Genomic DNA, 21569 nt, shown 5'->3' on the forward strand with positions numbered 1-21569 from the left:
CACAAAGTTGGCGACTTCAACGCACTGTGCGGCTCAGCGTGCGCTGCCCCACTCGGTGATAGGCAACCTATTACGCCTCGCTTGAATTCACTGAGCTCCTGAGAGTGAACCATTCTCTCACAAATGTTTGTAGAAGCAGTATGCCTAGGTGCTTGATTGTATACACCTGTGGCCTGAATTCAATGATTTGGTGTGTGTGTGTGTGTGTGTGTGTGTGTGTGTGTGTGTGTGTGTGTGTGTGTGTGTGTGTGTGTGTGTGTGTGTGTGTGTGTGTGTGTGTGTGTGTGTGTGTGTGTGTGTGTGTGTGTGTGTGTGTGTGTGTGTGTGTGTGTGTGTGTGTGTGTGTGTGTGTGTGTGTGTGTGTGTGTGTGTGTGTGTGTGTGTGTGTGTGTGTGTGTGTGTGTGTGTGTGTGTGTCCACAAAGATGGCAATATCCGAAATCCTCGTCCTTGTATGGACATTTTTAGGTCCCCATGAGGAAAACATCTTATAAATCAGACTACGTGATGTTTTTTGAAAATGTAAAAAATGCAGAATGTCTCCTGTGATGGGTAGGTTTAGGGGCAGGGGCAGCGTAGGGGGATAGAATATACGGTCTGTAAGGTATAAAAACCATTACGCCTATGGAAAGTCCCCATAAAACATGAAAACCCAACGTGTGTGTGTGTGTGTGTGTGTGTGTGTGTGTGTGTGTGTGTGTGTGTGTGTGTGTGTGTGTGTGTGTGCACTTTGTTAATTAATCCTTTCAATAATATTAACAGTAATGTAAATAACAATATTTATCATCATCCTCGTCTAGGGCTGGGACGGTATGGATTTTTTCTTACCGCGGTTGAAAAGCAAGAAATTCCCGCGGTTCAGCGGTTAACAGCTTTAAAGGGCTCCCGCTCGACTTTCGCACACAGCCGCACACGCACACACCAGCGCAGGCAATTGAACATAATAAGGAACATGTTTATTTTACATTTATTTTTTCACGTTTAGAACAGGAACAATTAGAACAGAAATGGAATGATATCTGAAAAAAAAGTGCTGGCAAAACGAAATCTAGACTAGACCATGGTTTACATCCCAGCCTTCATATTTTGCTGAGAGAGCAGATCAGATCCCGACTGACAGATCTGAAGATGGAACAGCATAAACAAAGACAAACAAACAAACAAACACATTTTTATTTATCGTTATTGATCTGTAATATATATTTATTTGTTTATTCATTTCCAATATCTTTAATTTCAGATTACAGTCGTCGTCATCAAACACTTAAACTATAATGACTTTCGCGCACACCCGCCCATATAATATAATATATTATTTATATTTATAGTATTTATATTTTTATATTACATATTTTTAAATATTCAGGCTATTAATTTACATTTACAATTTACATCTTGTGTGCGCTTTTGTCTCAGTGGTTAATGAAGAATAACGAAGGCTCAAGGCTATTTAATTTAACAAAGTGTTGTCACTCGCTGCTCACACCTTGATTGTATATTATGCTACTTTTATTATTTATATTTATTATTTATATTTTATAACATTTACATATATTATTTTACGTATCTCGTGTGGTGTGCGCTTTTGTCTCAGTGGTTCAAGGCTATTTAACGAATACTTTTTAGGCTAATGATTGTGCATACAAATATATGTTATTTATATTACATAAATAATTATATAGGCTATATATATAATTATTTATATTTGTTATTTATATTAGCCTACATAAATAATTTTTACATATTATATTATTATATTAGGCATATTTTACATATTTATATTAATTTATATATAGGCTATATGCCTCTCGTGTGCGCTTTTGTCTCAGTGGTGCTATTTAACGAAGGCTATTTAATTTAACAAAGTGTCGCTGCTCACACTAGCCTACCGTGATTGTATATTACTTATTATATATATTTATATTATATATGTTTACATATTCATATTAATTTATATATCTCGTGTGCGCTTTTGTCTCAGTGGTTCAAATATTTAAGGAAGGCTATTTAATTTAACCAAGTGTCGCACACTGTGATTGTAAGCCTGCCAGACGGATATCTTTTTCGATAGCCTTTTAATGAAATTGGAATTTCAGAATCACATAGCCAACTTATATTTAATTGCCTACAATAGATTATTTATTGATTATATTGAATGAAATTTCGCAGGCACAGCTTATTTGTAGTCAATCTTTCCCAAACAGAGTTGGAAAAGAGTTAAAACTTACCAGTATTAAGGCAGGTCCAGCTCATTTGTTCTTTCTGAAGAACAAATTTTTTTTCGCCAGCTATGGGAGAAATCGGTCAGCAGCGGTCGACGCAAACCCATGCGTTCTTCTTCTGCTTTCATGACTTCTATCTCACTACCCGCTATAGGGCTCGGGCGCTGCGTTGCATTCTGGGACGTGGCGGCCATGTTGATGGCCTCGCGAATGTAAACATACAGCAAATCGAACGAGGAGAAGCAGAGTTGGGAGAAAGAAAAACTATGTTAAAATCTCGAAAAGGATGTGGAATTTACCGGGATACGTTAAATAGGGAAGCCAGGGACCGGTATATGGACAAAATTGGAACTATTAACGGTTTGGATTCATATGAAATTTGCAGTTCACAAATGGATGGGTTCGGGAGCTGCAGACCATTAAGCCTATGTAACGTTAACCTTTTACCTTGAAGCATTCTGCACCGTTCTGTGTTCTCGGGTTGCACTACTTGCAAATAAACACTGAAAAATATCTGATTGTGTGACACTTCTTGCTTTTGCACATCATACGGTTATTGCGATTGTGTGACACTTCTTGCTTTTGCACATTATACTGATTTAAGTATATTTATTGTGAAGATTGTGGGTATGGATGCAACAGACACTTATGGCTGTATTTAATGCACATTTATTTTATTTCAACGCTAGGGCTCATGTTTGTCAGAGCACAACATACATACACAATCTTATAGAGGAATGTCATGTCTTCGTCCTTGCTTGGCAACACCAAGTGAATCGGTACTTTATCTGACAAAATAGTGTACTTGTTGCGGACGGTTACAATCACCCTTTCCACGTGAATTCGGAGGTGGGCATTTTTTCTTGTGCTCCCCACATCTCTTGCATCCAGCTGACAGCGTTCTTTTGTGAAAGCAGCGATCTTTACCTCGGCACACATAAGTCCCACACTGTCCTTTATGTCAAAGCCGCGATCAGCCAACACCATATCCCCAGGTAACAGTTTGTCTTACAGCCGCGATCCAAGCGAGCCGACGACTCTTTGTTACCTCGGATACTTGGTCTTCGTGGTTGCGTCTCCAAGCAGGAAAGCGGTGGAAAGTTAATCCATTTTCGAACTTTTTCCCATGGCGATTATGTGATCTAGTGTTACACCCCACAATGCAGCAACGGTTTACCATGGTTTCCAATAATAACGCCAAATTAAGACACACGACTGAGAGGGAGCACGTCTATAAACAGTGCGCAGAAGTCCGAGTAGCAGCAAATGAGGCCATCAACATGGCCGCCACGCAAAGTAATGACGTCATACGCCCGAGCCCTATTGTCGGCTGCGCAACCAACCATGTGAGAGAATTGTGTTAAGCACGTGCAATTAAAACGTGCACGTCCTGCTTATGCGCCTGTATTTTATGCTTTAGTAAAATTAAATGCAAATTATAGGCTAAAAGACATTACACAGGTACAAATGGAATGTTATAATGGAACATTGCGCTCCCTAACTCGCGAAAGGTCGGATTTGCTCCATCTTTTGATTAAGTTTTGTTTAGAAAACCTTGACTCCATAGGCTATAAGACACACGTCATTAGACACAACCCATGTCATTAGAATCAATGAATCCATGGAATTAGACACAACGTGCACACGTGCAGGCCAAGGTTGTTTTTTATTTATTTTTTTTGCGGTGATGCCGGTGACAATCTCAGACCCGCGGTAGGCGTCACGTGACCGCGGTATTGCGGTAATGCGGTAACCGGCCCAGCCCTATCCTCGTCATCATAATAATCAATAATAATAGTTATTGTAGTTATTATTATTATTAACAGTATCAATGTTAAGAGTATTGTAATATTATTATTATTATTACATTTTTGTCAGCTTGCATTCATTTGATTTGACTGACTTTCATAAAAGTGAATTCGAGTTGAGCATTTTCATTTTTTACTCTCTGCTCAGATGAAGTGCCTAAACTTTGACTATAGTTTGCAAGCATGCCCTGATTCTCTCTTTCTGGGCGATCTCAGGGGTCACAGGGTTGTGTCCTTTGCTTCTGTAATAGAGGCTGCTATTGTGGTAGTGTAACATGAGGACTCTTTCCTCTTTTACTTCATGGCTCCTAATGAGAGTCCCTTGGTGGCTGTCTTTCCCTTCCTCCCGAGATGCAGTCACGGACCACAGGCCCCCCGTATCAGGGACAAACCAGTCCACTGTTCCCCATATTCTCCCCATTGTTAAATATATTGCCACTGACCCAGGTCAAACTTTATCTAAGGAGAATACCTGACTGTGAATTGTATCTTCTCTTTTCAAAACTCTTTCTCTTGGCCTATTTCATGCAGAGTACACGTCTAGTCCTTTATAATCCATTATACAAGATTGTATGTGTCCTACACTTGGCCACAGTCTCAAAAACCTCAAAGATTGTGTGTGTGTGTGTGTGTGTGTGTGTGTGTGTGTGTGTGTGTGTGTGTGTGTGTGTGTGTGTGTGTGTGTGTGTGTGTGTGTGTGTGTGTGTGTGTGTGTGTGTGTGTGTGTGTGTGTGTGTGTGTGTGTGTGTGTGTGTGTGTGTGTGTGTGTGTGTGTGTGTGTGTGTGTGTGTGTGTGTGTGTGTGTGCAGATACATGGCCAATGAAACACTCAATTTTACAAACTCAAACACTCATGCAGTAAGTATGCCCTCATACTTACTGTAACAACAAAGTTAAGATGTTTTGGAAAGTGTTTCATCAAAACAGCATAATATGGACAAGCACAAAGGGACATGCAAGCACCATCATAAAAGCACTGTGCTTTCATGATACACATAGTATCTGAGATGAAAATATTGAGTATTAGAAACTTCAGAGGTGCATGTAATAACTTTAAATGTGCACATAAAGTATGACATGAATTTGGATGAGATCAGAAACTCTAAGTACATGCATCACAGTGGAGCCCATAAAATATTAAAGAGAGGTGATCTAACACTAAAGTGGAGGAGAGCTCCTTTAGTCATGGAAAACAGTGTGAGCATGTTCAGGGACAAATCTTTGAAACATATTTTGTGCTTCACATATACAAGTAGGTAGGGAGGGATGTTAATTCAACTAAACATGCATTTTCAACATTATTATACAAGAGTCTTAGATTAGATTATGATTTTAAAGAGTTGATTTGTATGGTTTTATTATAAATGTGATTGATGGTATGTAGAGAAACAGGTTTCAATGCATTTTCATGACTTTTCCGTGATCGTTCCAGCCCTGTCCTGTTTAAATTTCATAAAGATGAATCCAGATTTCCATTTGTATGTCAGGAACCAATCATTGTGTACAAAAGTCCATCAGTAGACAGACTGATGATATCTTGCTGACTTGTGGACCGGTTTTACTCTGCTATTAAATAACATAATAATTTCCATGATGTTTCCAGAGCTGGAAATCACATGTTTTCCATGATCGTGGGAGACCTGTAAGTGAGCTTATCTACAATTAGTTTTCTTAATCTAGGCCAGTGAGTCTCTTGATCTTGTAATGGACTAAGTGGAAATATCTGTTCATAAAATCAGGCATGAGCAGTACGATCTGCTTCAAAACATTTCTGCACAGCACGGCTTTGAGATCCCAAACAGAGTATCTCACTGTCCACACTGATCAACTGATCAACCTCCCTGCTACCAGCTCTTTTTTTAAGTGGAGCAACATATTGCACAAGAGAAAGAAAAAGGTTTTGTAAATGTCTTAAAGAGGTGTGGGAGAGTGGCTAAAAAGAAGGAAGAGGCTTCAGGCCAGGCAGATTGGAGATGGTTTCCGGAGGGGAATAGCTTGATACATTTATTGGACTCCAGGGCATGTACAGTAACACTGATGACACAAATCCATTCTCCTTACCGTGTTAGTATGCGGCACTGACATCTTCATGAGCTTAGCTTCTTAACAACGCCTCAAAGTTTTAAATCATGTCTTTGTTTGGTCCAGGATATTAATTTTATGTCATCTGGCTGACCCTTCTCCACATATATCAAAAAGAGGTTTGATGTTGACATAGCTGATTTCTTGACTAAGACAACAGGGAAAGATATTCTCCTGTTGTTTGTCACCATAGATTTTCTTCTGCATGTAAGCATGCACATGCAGTAGGGTCTAAAATCAGAGAACATATGGGATTTTCTCCTCCATTTAACATCCTCAAATTGTGCTGGATATTATCAGGCTTTACACAAACTTGTGGAGTTTACATCCATGGAGCTCCATTTCCGCACGTCCTGGTTTTGACGTGTTCCTGGGTCAACATATTTTGTTGATCCTGGAACGACATTCCTGTCTGAAAATGTAGTCCTACCCATTACCAGACATTATCCTGTTTTTAACCCTACACTGTAAACCATAATGCTCAAAATAATTAATTGGTTTGAATAGAGCCAAATCAAGTTAAACAAATTAGTTCAATCACATGAACTTTTATGAGTATTTAGAGCTTTCTTTTTCTTTTGAGTTCACAAAACTAACACATTTTAATTCATCTGAATTGTTTCATTGTTTTGAGTTTTATGAACTTGTTTCTTTTAAGTTAGACAAACTTAAATTTAACTTAAAGGGTTAGTTCACCATAAATGAAAATTCTGTCATTAATTACTCACCCTCATGTCGTTCGACACCCGTAAGACCTCCGTTCATCTTCGGAACACAAATTAAGATATTTTTGTTGAAAGCTGATGGCTGAGAAAGGCTTTAGATAGGCCTCCATTGGCATTCAGTACATTTACACTCCCAAGACCCATGAAAGGCACTTAAAACGTTGTTACAAAGTCCATCTCACCACAGTCACTCTACAATAATTTTATGAAGCGACGACAATAGTTTTTGTGCGCAAAAAAACATCAAAATAATGACTTTATTCAACCTCTTCTTGTCTTCCGTGTGTGCCTCCACGACGCATGCGCGAGAATATGACGTAGCGCCGGCGTTCGGGAATCCATGGAATGCACACTTTAGTCCCATTTGAGCACTACGGCGAGACCTAAAGCACAATCAATGTAGAATCCAACAGCTTAGATATGCGCGTCTTCCTCTGCTTGTAAACAAATCGCTTCTGGGTCATGTGTCCGAACGCCGGATCTGCGTCATATTCTCGCGCATGCGTCGTGGAGGCACACACGGAAGACAAGAACAAGTTGGATAAAGGTGTTATTTAGATTTTTTTTTGCGCACAAAAACTATTGTCGTCGCTTCATAAAATTATTGTAGAGCCACTGTGGTGAGATGGACTTTGTAACAACGTTTTTAGTGCCTTTTATGGGTCTTGGGAGTGTAAATGTACTGAATGCCAATGGAGGCCTTTCTCAGCCATCAGCTTTCAACAAAAATATCTTTATTTGTGGTCCGAAGATGAACGGAGGTCTTACGGGTGTCGAACGACATGAGGGTGAGTAATTAATGACAGAATTTTCATTTTTGGGTGAACTAACCCTTTAAACCGGGCTGGGATTTCTATTTCCCAGCATGCTTTGCCATGACGCTCAAATTAAGTGTTAAATAATGTGTTTTGTGCAAGATTAATGTTTAGGTGGAGATTCGGTAGTGTTTAATGTTTTGCTATGTTAGTTTAGTAGAGTTTCTGTTAAGTTGGGGGGGGGGTTGGGGGGGGGGTTGCATCATGGTGACAAGTGGAGCATGAGCTTAGTTTAAGAACAGATATGCAGGATGTTAAATTATATATTTGCTGTACTCATTCAGCAAGTTCTATACTATGCTAATGCTATTAAAGCATTTATTGAATTAGCTAGTTAAAGCTAGCAAAGTTTCCACTACTAAAAATATTTAAGTTGGTCATTTTAATTTAAATGTATGAACTAGCTTACTCAAATATTTGAAGCTAAGAGCAATTAAAATGTATCTGCAAGTTCTGCTTACTTAAACTTTACATTTCTTAACTGAAAACTATTTGATGTAACTGATTGCCTCAATTGTTTTGAGTTTTGCCAACTTAATCGGGTTTACAGTGTACCCATAAGTTATCGCTAAAATCAGAGGGAAATGATAGATGAATAATACTGATGTAGAAGCACCTAAACCTGGTTGTAAGTCTAAACTTGACGTAAACTGTAAACTTGTCCCTCAAATCTGATTGGTTGTTTGGAATGTTGTTGCACTTTGAATTGTGGATTCAAAATCAAGTTATGTGTCCATTTCCGCCACATAATAAAAAAATCATGCTTTGGTAAATCATAATTATGAGATGTTACAAGTTTAAATTGTGATTATATTGTCATTATGAGATTAAAAGTCAAAATGATGTAAAAAATTCATAATTATGACATTAAAAGTTTTTAAAAAGTACAATTATTTTAAAATTATTTTCAGAATTTTGACTTTTCATGGCATAATTTTACTTTTTAAATTTTCATTTAAAAAATGTCAATGTTGTTTTTGTCATAATTTTGACTTTTCATTTCATAATTGACTAAGTATCCCATAATTGTTCTTATGCTGTGGAAATGGGCTTACATATGTCAGTTTGAGTAATATATAAAAGAATAAGAAAATCTAAAATTCTTATTTAATTTTCCATTAAAAAGTAAATGAATAATGTATTCAAATTTAAAGATGTAAAATCAAAGCCTTTTCCTCTGTTCTCCAGAGTTTTGGGCGCTTTTGTATAATTGTTTGCGATTGGTTTTGGCTAAACACCCTCAAGAATAGGACACCCTGAAGAATTAAACATCCATCTTGGTAATGTTTAATGTGCATCTTTCTCCGGTTGATTTCTCTGCTACTCCGCACACGGGGGAGCATTTTTAGACTCCTCACTCCTTCCTGTCTTGACTCAATAGGTTTAGCAGGAGAGTTTGAGAATCCTGTAGGAATTCCACAATGTGCTGGATCTGAAGAGCATGTTGAAAAGCATATCATGTTTTTTTTTTGTGTTAAGAACTTTCTCTTGTTCTTGTTACCTCACTGTCACGGCTCAATTAACCGTTTGTGTTGCAGCTCACACTTTTCCTTTAATTATCACTCACTTCAAATCGGCACTGATAAGTAAAGAAATGCCCTGTACTTCCTTCTGTTTATACAAACATACCACACGCTTAGTAAGAAACGCACACACAGAAAACACATGCACGTCGATGAACTGACTGGAGTGTGTTCATGAAACAGGAAGAGAGAATGAGAGCAGGGAAAGAGTTGAAAAAAATAATATGCAAAAATTGTTCATAATTCTCCACAACAACTATTCCTCCTTGTCATTTTGCTTTCTGTGGGTGGCCACAGTTACTAGTGCATACTGTGACGCAAGTGTCTGTCACTGTTTTTGAATTTTAAGTTGAAGTTTTTACATGGCACATTTTTTAATTAAACTCACTCTGTTAGCAGAACTGTAGTGTTAGCATGTTTATACACTAACATTCAAAGGTTTGGGGTCAGTAAGAGTTTTGAGAAAATAATACTTTTATTCATCAAGGATGCATTAAATTGGTCAAAAGTGACAGTTAAGACGCTCATATTATTATAAAAAAATGTAAAATATTAAGCAGCACAACAGTTTTCAAGTTCTTTGAGCACTAAATCAGCATATTAGAATGATTTCTGAATGATCATGTGACACTGACGACTGGAGTAATGATGTTGAATATTCAGCTTGGTGAACATAAGACTTATTTCAAAAACATGACTTTTATTTGAAATTCATGTGACAAAAAATGTAACGTACAACTGTTAAAATGCTTATATAATAATGTAAGACCATAGGATAATGCCTATTCTTTCACATACTACTTTTAAAGAATAGTGGGCAGTATACAGTATATAATGCCCTGTATTCAATAAATAGTAAGCTTGTATTTCATTCCAAACATAGCCAGATTGAGTGCTAATGTGTGGATTGACGTTTGCTCCTCAGACACTCCTTTGACTTTTGACCTCTGACCTTTCACACGCCTGCTTTTCATTAACACCACCAACTATTTTAATTGAATCCCTTTTTTTCTCCTCAAATTGTGTCTGTTTATTTGAACTGTTCATAACCTGATCATTGTTTTCGCTCATTTTATCTTACATAGTATTAAGTCAAATTGTTTTGGTTTACCGCACTGCAAATCACTGGAGTCCAGCAGTGACTCAGTCTTCGCCTCTTTCTCATAGTGTATATATGGATGACATATGCTTTTGAGAGAACCACTCGTTCATATGGTTTAAATTACTGGGTATGACATGCAGACACAGAACACAAAACATCTTTTTTATTATTTATGAAATGTTGAATGGTTTAAATGATACATCCAGGTCTGTATTATATTCCATTTGAATGCATTTTTCATATGTTGGGTTTGTATTGTATATGCTGATTAAATATGCCAAATTGTGTTGTGTGGGATTGCATTTGTGATCCAGTGGTGCTTATTGCCCTCTAGTGTGTGGAGTTAGAATTACAGCCTTACAGGAATCCCCTCTGCCAAAATAAACAAATAAAAGTACAATGCTGTGATGAAAGCCAAAGTAGGGGAGTTTGGACTGGATATTATTTGTTAAAGCCTGCTAAACTAACTGACTATAATTAACATGAACATTTCATTTTTATTTTGTTTTTAGAGAGGATTTTGACGAGGAAGGTTTCTGCCAGCCGTACAGAGGGATTGCGTGTGCTCGCTTCATAGGAAACAGGAGTATCTTCGTAGACTCGCTGCAGATGCAGGGCGAGATTGAGACCCAAATCACAGGTAGTCCTCCAAAGAAGCATTCAATCCTTACTAAAGTCATTTCAAAACCACTGTATTGTGGACTTCAACCGAAACGCAGCTGATTAAATCAGTTTGAAGCCTTAGATAAGACAGCTTTAGTCAGCTAGCTTGTGTTTTTGACATTTACAATGATTCTGTCATGGTATTCTTTAAATTACCCTGTAAATTCCATGCTATGTGAATATAGTAATCATTCAGTACCATCTTATATATAACAGGTACAACCCACCTTACAGTTTTTTAAGAGAGAGTTTTAGTTTTTTCCAAGGCTAAATCTTGATATCATGCACATATAGACTGCCCAAGGTCTGGTTTCAGTTTTAAATTTGAATTGTTTTTTGTTTTCTGTGAGAGTTTTCAATTGTAGCCATTTCAGAACACAGGCATTCACTGTGGTTAGAGTGAGCAGTCAATTTGTTTTTGAATCACACAACTTCTTGCGAAACCACATCAATTGACTGGAACTTTTGTCTCTTTGTTGTTTGTGCGTAAGATATAATTTCCCTTGAATACACTAGATTGTTGTGCAACTTGTTGGAGTCCACAATGGCTCATTCCTGTTTTAAAATCTGGAGGAAACCACTGTATATAAGACTTGTTTCTGTTTTTTTCCCAGCGGCTTTCACTATGATTGGCACCTCCAATCACCTGTCAGATCGCTGCTCCCAGTTTGCGATTCCCTCCCTGTGCCATTTTGCCTTCCCGACGTGTGACCGCAGCTCTGGCATGGACAAACCACGGGATTTATGCAAGGACGAGTGTGAGATTCTGGAGAACGACCTGTGTAAGACTGAGTACATCATTGCTCGCTCCAACCCTCTCATCCTCAAACGTCTCAAACTGCCCAACTGCGAAGACCTGGCCATTTCGGACAGCCCAGAGGCTGCCAACTGCATGAGAATAGGCATTCCCATAGCTGAGACCATAAATAAAAGTAAGTCTTTTGTGTAGTTATTAAAAAAGATTTGTCGTTTTATAGAAAATTAAATCAATTCTCTTTGTTTCTCCTATTTTAGGCCACAAATGTTATAACAACAGTGGTTCAGACTACCGCGGCACAGTCAGCGTGACTAAATCTGGTCGTCAGTGTCAACCGTGGAACTCGCAGTATCCCCACAGCCACACCTTCCTGGCCATGCGTTACTCAGAGCTCAACGGGGGACATTCCTATTGTCGCAACCCTGGCAACAAGCACGATGCTCCCTGGTGCTTAACCCTAGATGAGAGTGTGCGCATGGAGCTCTGCGACATTCCCCCATGCGGTGAGACGCCCTGCTCATATTGGCATACTACACTCATACTATTTCCACAATATACAGTATGCATACTTTGTGCAGTATGTGAGTTTTCTATTTTATAAAATAGTACTGCAAACCAAAATCCAGTGTTATTTTAGCATGGGCGTCGGAAGCAAAAAAAATGTGTCTGGGTCCCCCCGAAATTTTAACTGGAGTAGCTGCAATTTACATTAAGTGCAAATAGTCTGCATCGACAAAATTACAAAAGTCACCAAGTTATTTATAGTGACAATTGTGTAGGGGTAAGACGCGTGGCAGAAAGTTTTGGACGCAAATCGACCCGAGCTTCGAATCCGCTTTTTGCCTCTACTCCCTTTTCCTATCACATATCAGATCGGAAAGGCATTTATTTTCAATAAAATTAAGAAAACATTTGAAAAGTGGAAATAAAGCGTCTAACGTGTATTTAACAATAAAGTGTTTATTGGTTAGGGGTATGTGAACCGAATTATAGACGGTAAAAGTGAGTGGGTCCAATATCATTGGTCTTAAAAAGTGGGTGGGTCTTGTCCCCCTCACATACAATGGTTCCAACGCCCATGTATTTTAGTATTCATAGGCCTATACTATTATAGTATTTGTTAATAGCTGATATTTTTATATTTAAGCAATTTTGGTACTGCTTTTATTGTTTTTTTTGTATTTCTTTATAGCTATAATTAGTTTTATCAGTTAATTATATTTTAATTTTATTGATGTTATTTCTTTTTATTTCAGTTTTAGTAATTTTAGTACTTGAACTTAAAGTTGAGGCAACATTTATGATTTTCATTAAAATGAAAAAAGTTTTTAAGTTTTCTCATGTTTATTTTTCATTATATTTCAGCTTTATTTCAGTTACCGAAAACATTTTAAAAAAATTTGTTTTAGGGTGTTTTCACACTTTTCCTGGTCCAAACCCAAGTTCGATTATGTCAACCCCCCTCCTCCCGCTGTGGTCTATTCTCTTCACATTATGTGGTAAAAGCTCAGATTATATTATTTGGATCTGAACCGTGGTGCGTTTGCATCATCACAGCTGTTTACCCCTGTAGCTTGGTAACGATGATGCAGGGCAGCAAAACACATAGCGGTTCACCTCACGTTAATACTTTGGTTTTTGAACCTTCCTTTGGTTTTGTTTGCAAAGCGTCAGCATATAACGGCACTTGCCTCTATCTGTCACAAATGTACTGCAAATGTTCTAAAGAATGTTCATTTCAGCAGAAATTATATATATTTTCTCTCTACTTGCACTTCTACTTTCTACTCTCGTCAGTCACGCTTGTCAGGAAAGTGAGTGAGAACACAAACAAACACAGTTTTATCGAATCATACATCATCAATAGTGGTTCACTTCCACGATTTAGTACGATTGCATTGGTATCAGCAGTGAACCGTTACATGAACCGTACCCCAGACCACCTTTTTCCACAGGTGTGCACCTGAGGAAAACAGCTTTCACATCGTCCAAAAGAACTGTACTCTGACGTCAATCGAACCCGGGTGTGCACCGAATGTGCTAGTGTGAAAGCACCTTTGGTCAAGTCAAGTCACCTTTATTTATATAGTGCTTTTTACAACACAGATTGTTTCAAAGCAGCTTTACATTGAGAACAGGAAAATAATGCAGCAAATTTTGTTCACTCTAGAAGAAAAATAGAAAATAGTGTCATAGTCCAGCTTAAGTAAGTTCAGTGATGGTTCATTTCTGTTATATAGTTCATTTATCTATACAGCCTCTCTGGAGAAAACAGTGATGTCATCATCCAGCTCAGTTCAGTTCTCACACAATGGTGTCTATGTAGGCAGATCAATAATACTGTTGAATATTAAGTTTAATTAATAAAAACAATGCAATGCACATGACTTGCACTCCCATTTCAAGTGTGATGAGAATAATAAATGTGACTAGAAGTTTGTAAATCTGTTTCGTTACTAATGATTTCATTGGACTGCCAAAAGTCCAAAATATCCTCACACAAAATTTGGTTAAAATGCAAAATAGATCTGATATGATAACTGGCTGCCACTCACTGATCAAACATACATGTAATGAGATCAAGAGCAAGATTACATAAAGTGTTTTACATACTATTTTTAGTATGCAGTGTGTGGTATAGTTAGCGGTATGCTAGTATTCAATTCTGATTCAGTTCTGATTATGTTCTTTAAACATATAGGCTCGCATCCACCGTTTGAACGCAAGAGGATCTCCAGATACAGGGTTGAATAAAAAAAAAATTATCAATGGGTCTGTCCAGTAACTCACGATGAACCTCAGGCGAGCTGTACATCATTTCAGTTGCTCAGACTGTCTGACTTAAAGCAGTATGCGGTGACAGACACATCCGTGCTTCTAAAGGTATAGGCCTATTGTTTTTTTTTAATGGATAAATATATTAATATAATATTCCACACATTATCAGAGCGTTGCAGACAGAATTATAATATTTTTTAGACATTAGACAGGTTAATTAATAGATTATAACCAAATTAATGTTTTTATTCATTTATCATTTAGCTAGGCTATATTAATCTTACATAATAAATAATCCTGTCATATAAAGTTTATGAGAGTGAAATATAGAGAAAAATATTTATTAAAAAAAATATTTAGATAAAAATGGGACAACTAATTGCATTATAATATAGTCATAATTTAAGTAAATTAATAAAAAATTAAGCATTTTTGAATTTCAGAATTGTCTAAAAAAGTGATTACTGGTTCAGAATGACTGCTTGAAGGGAGAGTTCAGCCAAACTACTCACCCTTAAGTTGTTCCAAACCTGCATACATTTATTTGTTATGTTGAACACATAGGAAGATCCATTCCTACTATAGAAGTCAATGGTGCCCCCAAAGCAGCCTGGTTTCAAACTTCAAAATATCTTCTTTTGTGTTCAGCAGAACAAAGAAACTCATAAAGGTTTGGAACATCATGAGGGGGAGTAAATGATGACAGAATTTTCATTTTTTGGGCGAACTATCCCTTTAAAGTGCACCAAATAGGCTACTAAAGAGTTCTTTAGAAAGAAAGAAAAAAATCAAATAATATAAAATGTGTTCTGTTGCAAGTTCTCATACTTGATCTCATGTTTTTTATGGTTTATTGTTGAGCTGTAAAGTTGTCATTGTTGAAATAATCAGTTCATGACTTATTCTTTATTTGTCCTTGATGCAATTTTTTTTGGGGGGGGGGTCTGGGTGTCGTGAATGGGTGTCCCTTATTTTGCCACACTGAAGATGGCAACCCTAATTCTGAATATCAATTCTTGGATAATCAGTGCCTGATTTTACTCCAAAACACATTTTTATTGTTGTCAAAACTTATCGTATTTAATTTTTGTTTTGTTTTTTGATTGTCCTCAGATTTGCCAAAGCACGGCAGCAGCAGTATGGGGATCCTGTACATCCTGGTACCAAGCGTGGCTATACCGCTAGCCATCGCCCTGCTGTTCTTCTTCATTTGTGTGTGCCGGAACAACCAGAAAGCCTCACGTCCACCAGCGCCACGCCAGCCCAAACCTGTCCGTGGCCAGAACGTGGAGATGTCCATGCTCACGGCCTACAAACCAAAGGTGAGAAGTTACTTCTAACAGATCATAACTAACTCTGTAGGTGCATCTACACCACGGCGTGATCATTTCAGCACAAAAACCTGCAACTTATTCACTTGCCACCCACAATCCAGACTCTAAATGCTCGGAAATAAATGTTTATTAAGTCATTTCTGGTTGGCCTAATTCCTTTAGGGAATCGGGTGCTAAAACAACACGGACCACATGTGCAAATAAACAACGCTATCATCGCTCCTATAAGATTTTTATTCTTATACTTTTGTCCATTGGAATTGTGAGGCATTCTCATAACGTTTGAATTAAGTGTGCATTCCTGGGTGATGGGGTGGGGTTAAGGGGGCTGCACAAACAGGAGGCAAAATAGCAGGAGGGATGAGCATATGGAGGCAATCTCTCCCAGGCCTGGAGAGGAATCTAAATATAATCATATTGTTATCATTCCGTTCGGATCATTCAAAGCAGATTCAAATGAGATTTTCGCTTGAAAATTGTTTTTCCCTGTTTTTCAACATTTTTGTTTTTTCGACATTTTTGCAAACAAATATTTTGAAGAGATGATGCTAGTTCCATTTAATTCCAGTATTAATCAGACCTTTTGACACCCTGAAGTGCTGTTTGTATCTATAACACATTGAGACCTCTCATCTACAGTCTCAGCTGCAGGCCAAAGTTCAGACTAAGGTCATACAAAGGTCACCACTCACTCAAGTAATATCCAAAACAGGGATGAGACATGTTTAGCCTCAGTCCGAGTTGACGCTAACACGAAACAGCTGCTCCTTTCCAAAAAAGAGACTCCTGTCTTTTATTTGACTCCTTTAAATGTAGCTGTGGCCTTTTATCAATTTGTTGAGTCTTGTCGATACCAGTCACACAGCATTATGCATGTTACTTAGATCTATATCATGCATGTAGGCTATAAAACAGTATAGATTTAACAGTATAGATATCATAGTAACTATCATGTAAGTGGTAAGACCGCATCTGCCAAGTACGTAAATATACATGACAGTCGGGTTATTTTAAGAGCAGATTTTATGCATTTCTGTGGTCAATGGTTGAGGTTGTAACGTCTTGTTTTTCAGCAACAGAGCAAAAGATGAAAAAATGAGGATTTGAACAGTTGAAAACAGCTACTTCATGAATTTTAGCTAACAAAAAATATCAAACCATGGCATGTATATGACTATTTCCTTCTCTTCTCTAGAGCAAAGCCAAAGAGCTTCCTCTGTCTGCAGTGCGCTTCATGGAGGAGTTGGGCGAGAGCGCTTTTGGTAAGATCTACAAAGGTCACCTGTACCTGCCAGGCATGGAACACGCTCAGCTGGTGGCCATAAAAACACTGAAGGACATCTCAAGTGCACAGCACTGGGGGGATTTCCAGCAGGAAGCATCTGTCCTGGCAGAACTTCATCATCCCAATGTGGTTTGTCTCCTGGGTGTCGTGACCCAGGAGCAGCCTGTCTGCATGCTCTTCGAGTTCCTGGCCCAAGGGGACCTCCACGAATTCCTCATCATGCGCTCTCCCCATTCAGATGTGGGCTGCAGCAGCGACGAAGACGGTACCGTCAAGTCCAGCCTCGACCATGCAGACTTCCTGCACCTGGCCATTCAGGTTGCAGCCGGGATGGAGTACCTCGCCAGCCATTTTTTCGTCCACAAAGACCTTGCGGCAAGAAACATCCTGGTTGGTGAGCAGCTTCACATCAAGATCTCCGATCTTGGCTTGTCGCGAGAAATCTACTCCTCTGATTATTACAGAGTCCAGCCCAAAACGCTCCTTCCTATTCGCTGGATGTCACCAGAGGCCATCCTTTACGGGAAGTACACCACAGACTCTGACATTTGGGCATTCGGTGTGGTTCTGTGGGAGATCTTCAGCTTCGGCCTGCAGCCCTTTTACGGTTTCAGCAACCAGGAAGTGATAGAGATGGTGCGGAAGAGGCAGCTGCTGCCCTGCCCGGAGGATTGCCCTCCTCGGATGTACGCGCTGATGACAGAGTGCTGGCAGGAGGGTCCCGCTCGCAGGCCGAAATTTAAAGACATACACGGCCGACTACGTGCTTGGGAGGGTCTGTCCTCCCACGCCAGCTCCAGCACACCATCCGGAGGCAACGCCACCACCCAGACTACCTCTCTGAGCGCCAGCCCCGTCAGCAACCTCAGCAGCCCGCGCTACGCCGGATACATTTACGGAGCTCCGCAGACCCTCCCGCCGGGACAAATCGCCGGCTTCATGGCAGCGCCAATGTCACAGAACCAGCGTTTTATACCCGTGAACGGATACCCTATCCCACCTGGCTATGCTGCCTTCCCCACAGCCCATTTCACCACATCTCAGGGCCCTCCGCAGGTGGTGCAGCACTGCCCTCCGCCGAAGAGCCGGTCACCCAGCAGCGCCAGCGGCTCAACCAGCACGGGTCACGTTACCAGCGTCCCCTCCACAGGCTCCAATCATGACGCCAACACACCCTTGCTTTCTCATTGTGTCACTCTGACGCCCATGACAGCAGTACCGGGCGGAACAATGCCAATTTTTGGACATTTGGCACAGAAGGCCATGCAAATAGACCCAAGCCAGGCAGCGCTGCTGGCTGACACTAACAGACTGATGTACAGTGAATCCATCATTACTGCCGATTTGTGAATACATGATGTTTTGTCCTGTATATTAATAATTATTGACATTGTTTTCCTTCATTGTAAATATGAAATAGCCTGAACAAAATGCGAAAGTTTATATTTTAATGTTGTTTTATAAATGTGTCTTAAAGGAAACCTGTATATTCACATAATCTCTGTGAAGCTTCATGCCACTTTTTTTCGGCTCAATATGACTAAACGTGGCAGAACAGCCTTAAAATGTCCTTTTTACAACCAGTGATGATGCCATTTCAAGGTTATTTTCGACAGAGCTGTTGTTTTATCATCACTTTTGTCTCCTTTTTCATTCATAAACGACTTGAAAAATTCCCGGAAGGCTTCAGAATGTCTTGGTCTCTGTCCCATCATTGAATTTTTGGACTAATGAATGAGTTAAACTGCCTTAATATTGCATTGGAATCGAACCCTATAGAAGAATCAAGGGAATAGTTTTGCAAATATATATCACCAATGCCTTAATATGAAAAAATATATATATTGCTTTAATTATGGCCGCCATATGTGCCTGCATTTTATTACGAATTCAGGCATGTGTGCTTGTGGGAGACGATGCATTCTGTGAGATTCTTCTGTTACTGTGGTGTTATTCAAATGATTTCAACACATGATGATACACATCAGGGCTGCGTCCAAAAGCTTACACAGCTGACCAATGACTTCTCAGGCAACGCTTGCGTTTCAAAAGGTATACAACAAAGAGAAAAGAGAACTTTGGAAAATATTTAAATATCACAATACTAATTTCTCGCTTGGAATCAAGTTAAGTCAAAACTGACTGCTAACCCCAAATTTCAGTTTGTTTTCCTTTCAGCTCAAATGTCACCGAATCTTATGCCGCATTGTTAAGCTTTCGGATGCAGCTCAGATTATTCATATAATTTTTGGTCATCGAATGTTGCCTGTAAGCCCATAACATAGCTGACATTCAGGCAACCAGAAAACATTCACAAGGTTTCTGTGTATACTCCATATGTGCCTTATCCAAGAGCATATTTTAAACGGTCAGAATAGCATTTCATTCGTCTAAATGAGTCGTAAACTTTTCACATCACTGTTTGGCCAAGCATATGTGAAATCTGTCTTATTAATGATGCAGAACTTTTGCTAACATGAACTCCTCACTACCTATAGAATGTAACGCCTAAAAATTCCTCTAGAGGTCAGTGTCACTCTGCGACTCTGATTGAATGAAGTTCTTTATATTTGTCTCACGGTAAGACTGTATGTGCCTGATGTTTTAAAGCTTTCATTTGATGATTGTTTACTATCTTCTCTCTCTCTCTCTCTCTTGTAGCTTGTTTAATCTCTTGAAATTTCACAGAAACCGGGATTAAACAAATTTGATAATTTTAGCAAGCAGCTAGCTGTGTGTGTGTGTGTGTGTGTGTGTGTGTGTGTGTGTGTGTGTGTGTGTGTGTGTGTGTGTGTGTGTGTGTGTGTGTGTGTGTGTGTGTGTGTGTGTGTGTGTGTGTGTGTGTGTGTGTGTGTGTGTGTGTGTGTCTTGTTCATTCTCATTTTGGTTTGTTGCTATGCAACTGTTTATTTCAAAGACACTCTTTTCCTGTGTTGAAGACAATCAAGAATCTTTCTTTTATGCAGGGTACAGTGTTTGTGAAGACATGATTGCTTGTGACCTATAAAATGCCTTTTGGACAAATTCATGATGCGTCATGATATTTCAAGAACAGACGTTATGCATGAAAAACTGATGTGTAGATCAATGGTTTATTTTTATATGATTTTTCACACTATTTTTCATCAATATTGCAGTCTTTTTATTGTACGTCTGAACATACAGTGTGTTGACATTATAAAAGCCACTTAAAGAAACAGCTTGGTTCATGTCATTGTTTTCTAGCGTTTTGATATGTTGTGAGCATACGTCAACATTTTTTGTTTGTTTTATTAATGTTTTTATGTATACAAGTTAACTGCATCCAGCATTTTATGAAATTTCATCAGTTTAATTAACTTTTTTTTTTTAAATCTATATATTACATTTTTGTCTTAGTGTCATTATTTTTGTTTTGTTATTTGTCCCATGACATTTCAGACCCCAGCTGCCCACATAAAGGGCCAAAATGAAATTTCTGTAATTACTCACCCTCATGTTGTTCCAAACCCGTAAGACTTTCGTTCATCTTCGGAACACAAATTAAGATATTTTTGATGAATCCGAGAGCTCTGACCCCTCAATAGACAGCAATTTAGTTACCAATTTCAAGGGCTAGAAAGGTAGTGTAAAGACCGTTAAAATCGTTCATGTGACTAACAGTGGTTCAATGCTTTTGAAGTACATCGCTTTGTAGTTCTACAGCAGAACGTCTCATGTGTATAAGTGCTCATGTGAACAGTGTCGGCCAATGGTAAGCTGGCGTTCTGGAAGCTGACACAGACTCAAATTGTTGAATAAAGTCATTATTTTTGCGCGAAAAAAGTATCCCCGTCGCTTTATAAATTTAAGGTTGAACCACAGTCACGTTTTAATGATGTCTTACCTTTCTGGCTAATTGAAAGTGAGGGGACAGACATTTCATCGAACATCTTCATTTGTGTTCCGAAGATGAACGAAAGACTCACAGGTTTGGAACGACATGAGGGCGAGTAATTAATGACAGAATTGAATTTTTTGAGTAAACTAACCCTTTAAATGTGGGAGTACATAAATACAAATGCCACCAGAAGAGGGCAGTGGAGTGTCAGTTTGGTTTCAAACATCAAGATATTCGAGGAAAGTCAGTGTCTCTGCATTCATGTGAATGTTTTACATTATACTACTGCACACATTTCAGTACGTCAATTTTTTCCCCTTGGCATTGGATAAATCTTTTTAAAAGGCTAACAAGTCCAGCATGTTTGTCATAAGAAATGATGTGCACATGACTTTATGATTAACGTTACTCCCATAAAGACTCCATTCAAACAAGGAGAGAGAGAAAAAAAAAACCTGACCTTGAACACAGAGCATTCAGAGGAGATGGGTTTGATGTTGGGAATGTTTTTGATCAGTTCTGCTCTCCGGTTTCTTATCTGGAACAGTCCCAGGAATGGCCATCCAGTCTCTGGCTCAGGAATGCAATGTACGTGAAGGTATAATCCACAGACCCAA

The 21569-nt window shown here is 38.8% G+C and overlaps 1 protein-coding gene across 1 annotated transcript in view; it reads left to right on the plus strand.

Annotated features, from left to right (window-relative positions):
- Positions 1 to 20458, plus strand: part of ror1 (receptor tyrosine kinase-like orphan receptor 1) — a 136637-nt gene extending 116179 nt beyond the window's left edge. Inside the window, exons 5-9 of the mRNA XM_079840918.1 lie at positions 10789 to 10916; positions 11554 to 11871; positions 11954 to 12199; positions 15588 to 15796; positions 17004 to 20458. Of these exons, the coding sequence (XP_079697044.1) occupies positions 10789 to 10916; positions 11554 to 11871; positions 11954 to 12199; positions 15588 to 15796; positions 17004 to 18443 (2341 nt within the window). The 3' untranslated portion in view covers positions 18444 to 20458. The remainder of the gene's footprint in view (positions 1 to 10788; positions 10917 to 11553; positions 11872 to 11953; positions 12200 to 15587; positions 15797 to 17003) is intronic.
- Positions 20459 to 21569: the final 1111 nt, after the last annotated feature.

This window comes from Gobio gobio (assembly GCF_949357685.1).
Source record: "Gobio gobio genome assembly, chromosome: 17".
NCBI lineage: Eukaryota > Metazoa > Chordata > Actinopteri > Cypriniformes > Gobionidae > Gobio > Gobio gobio.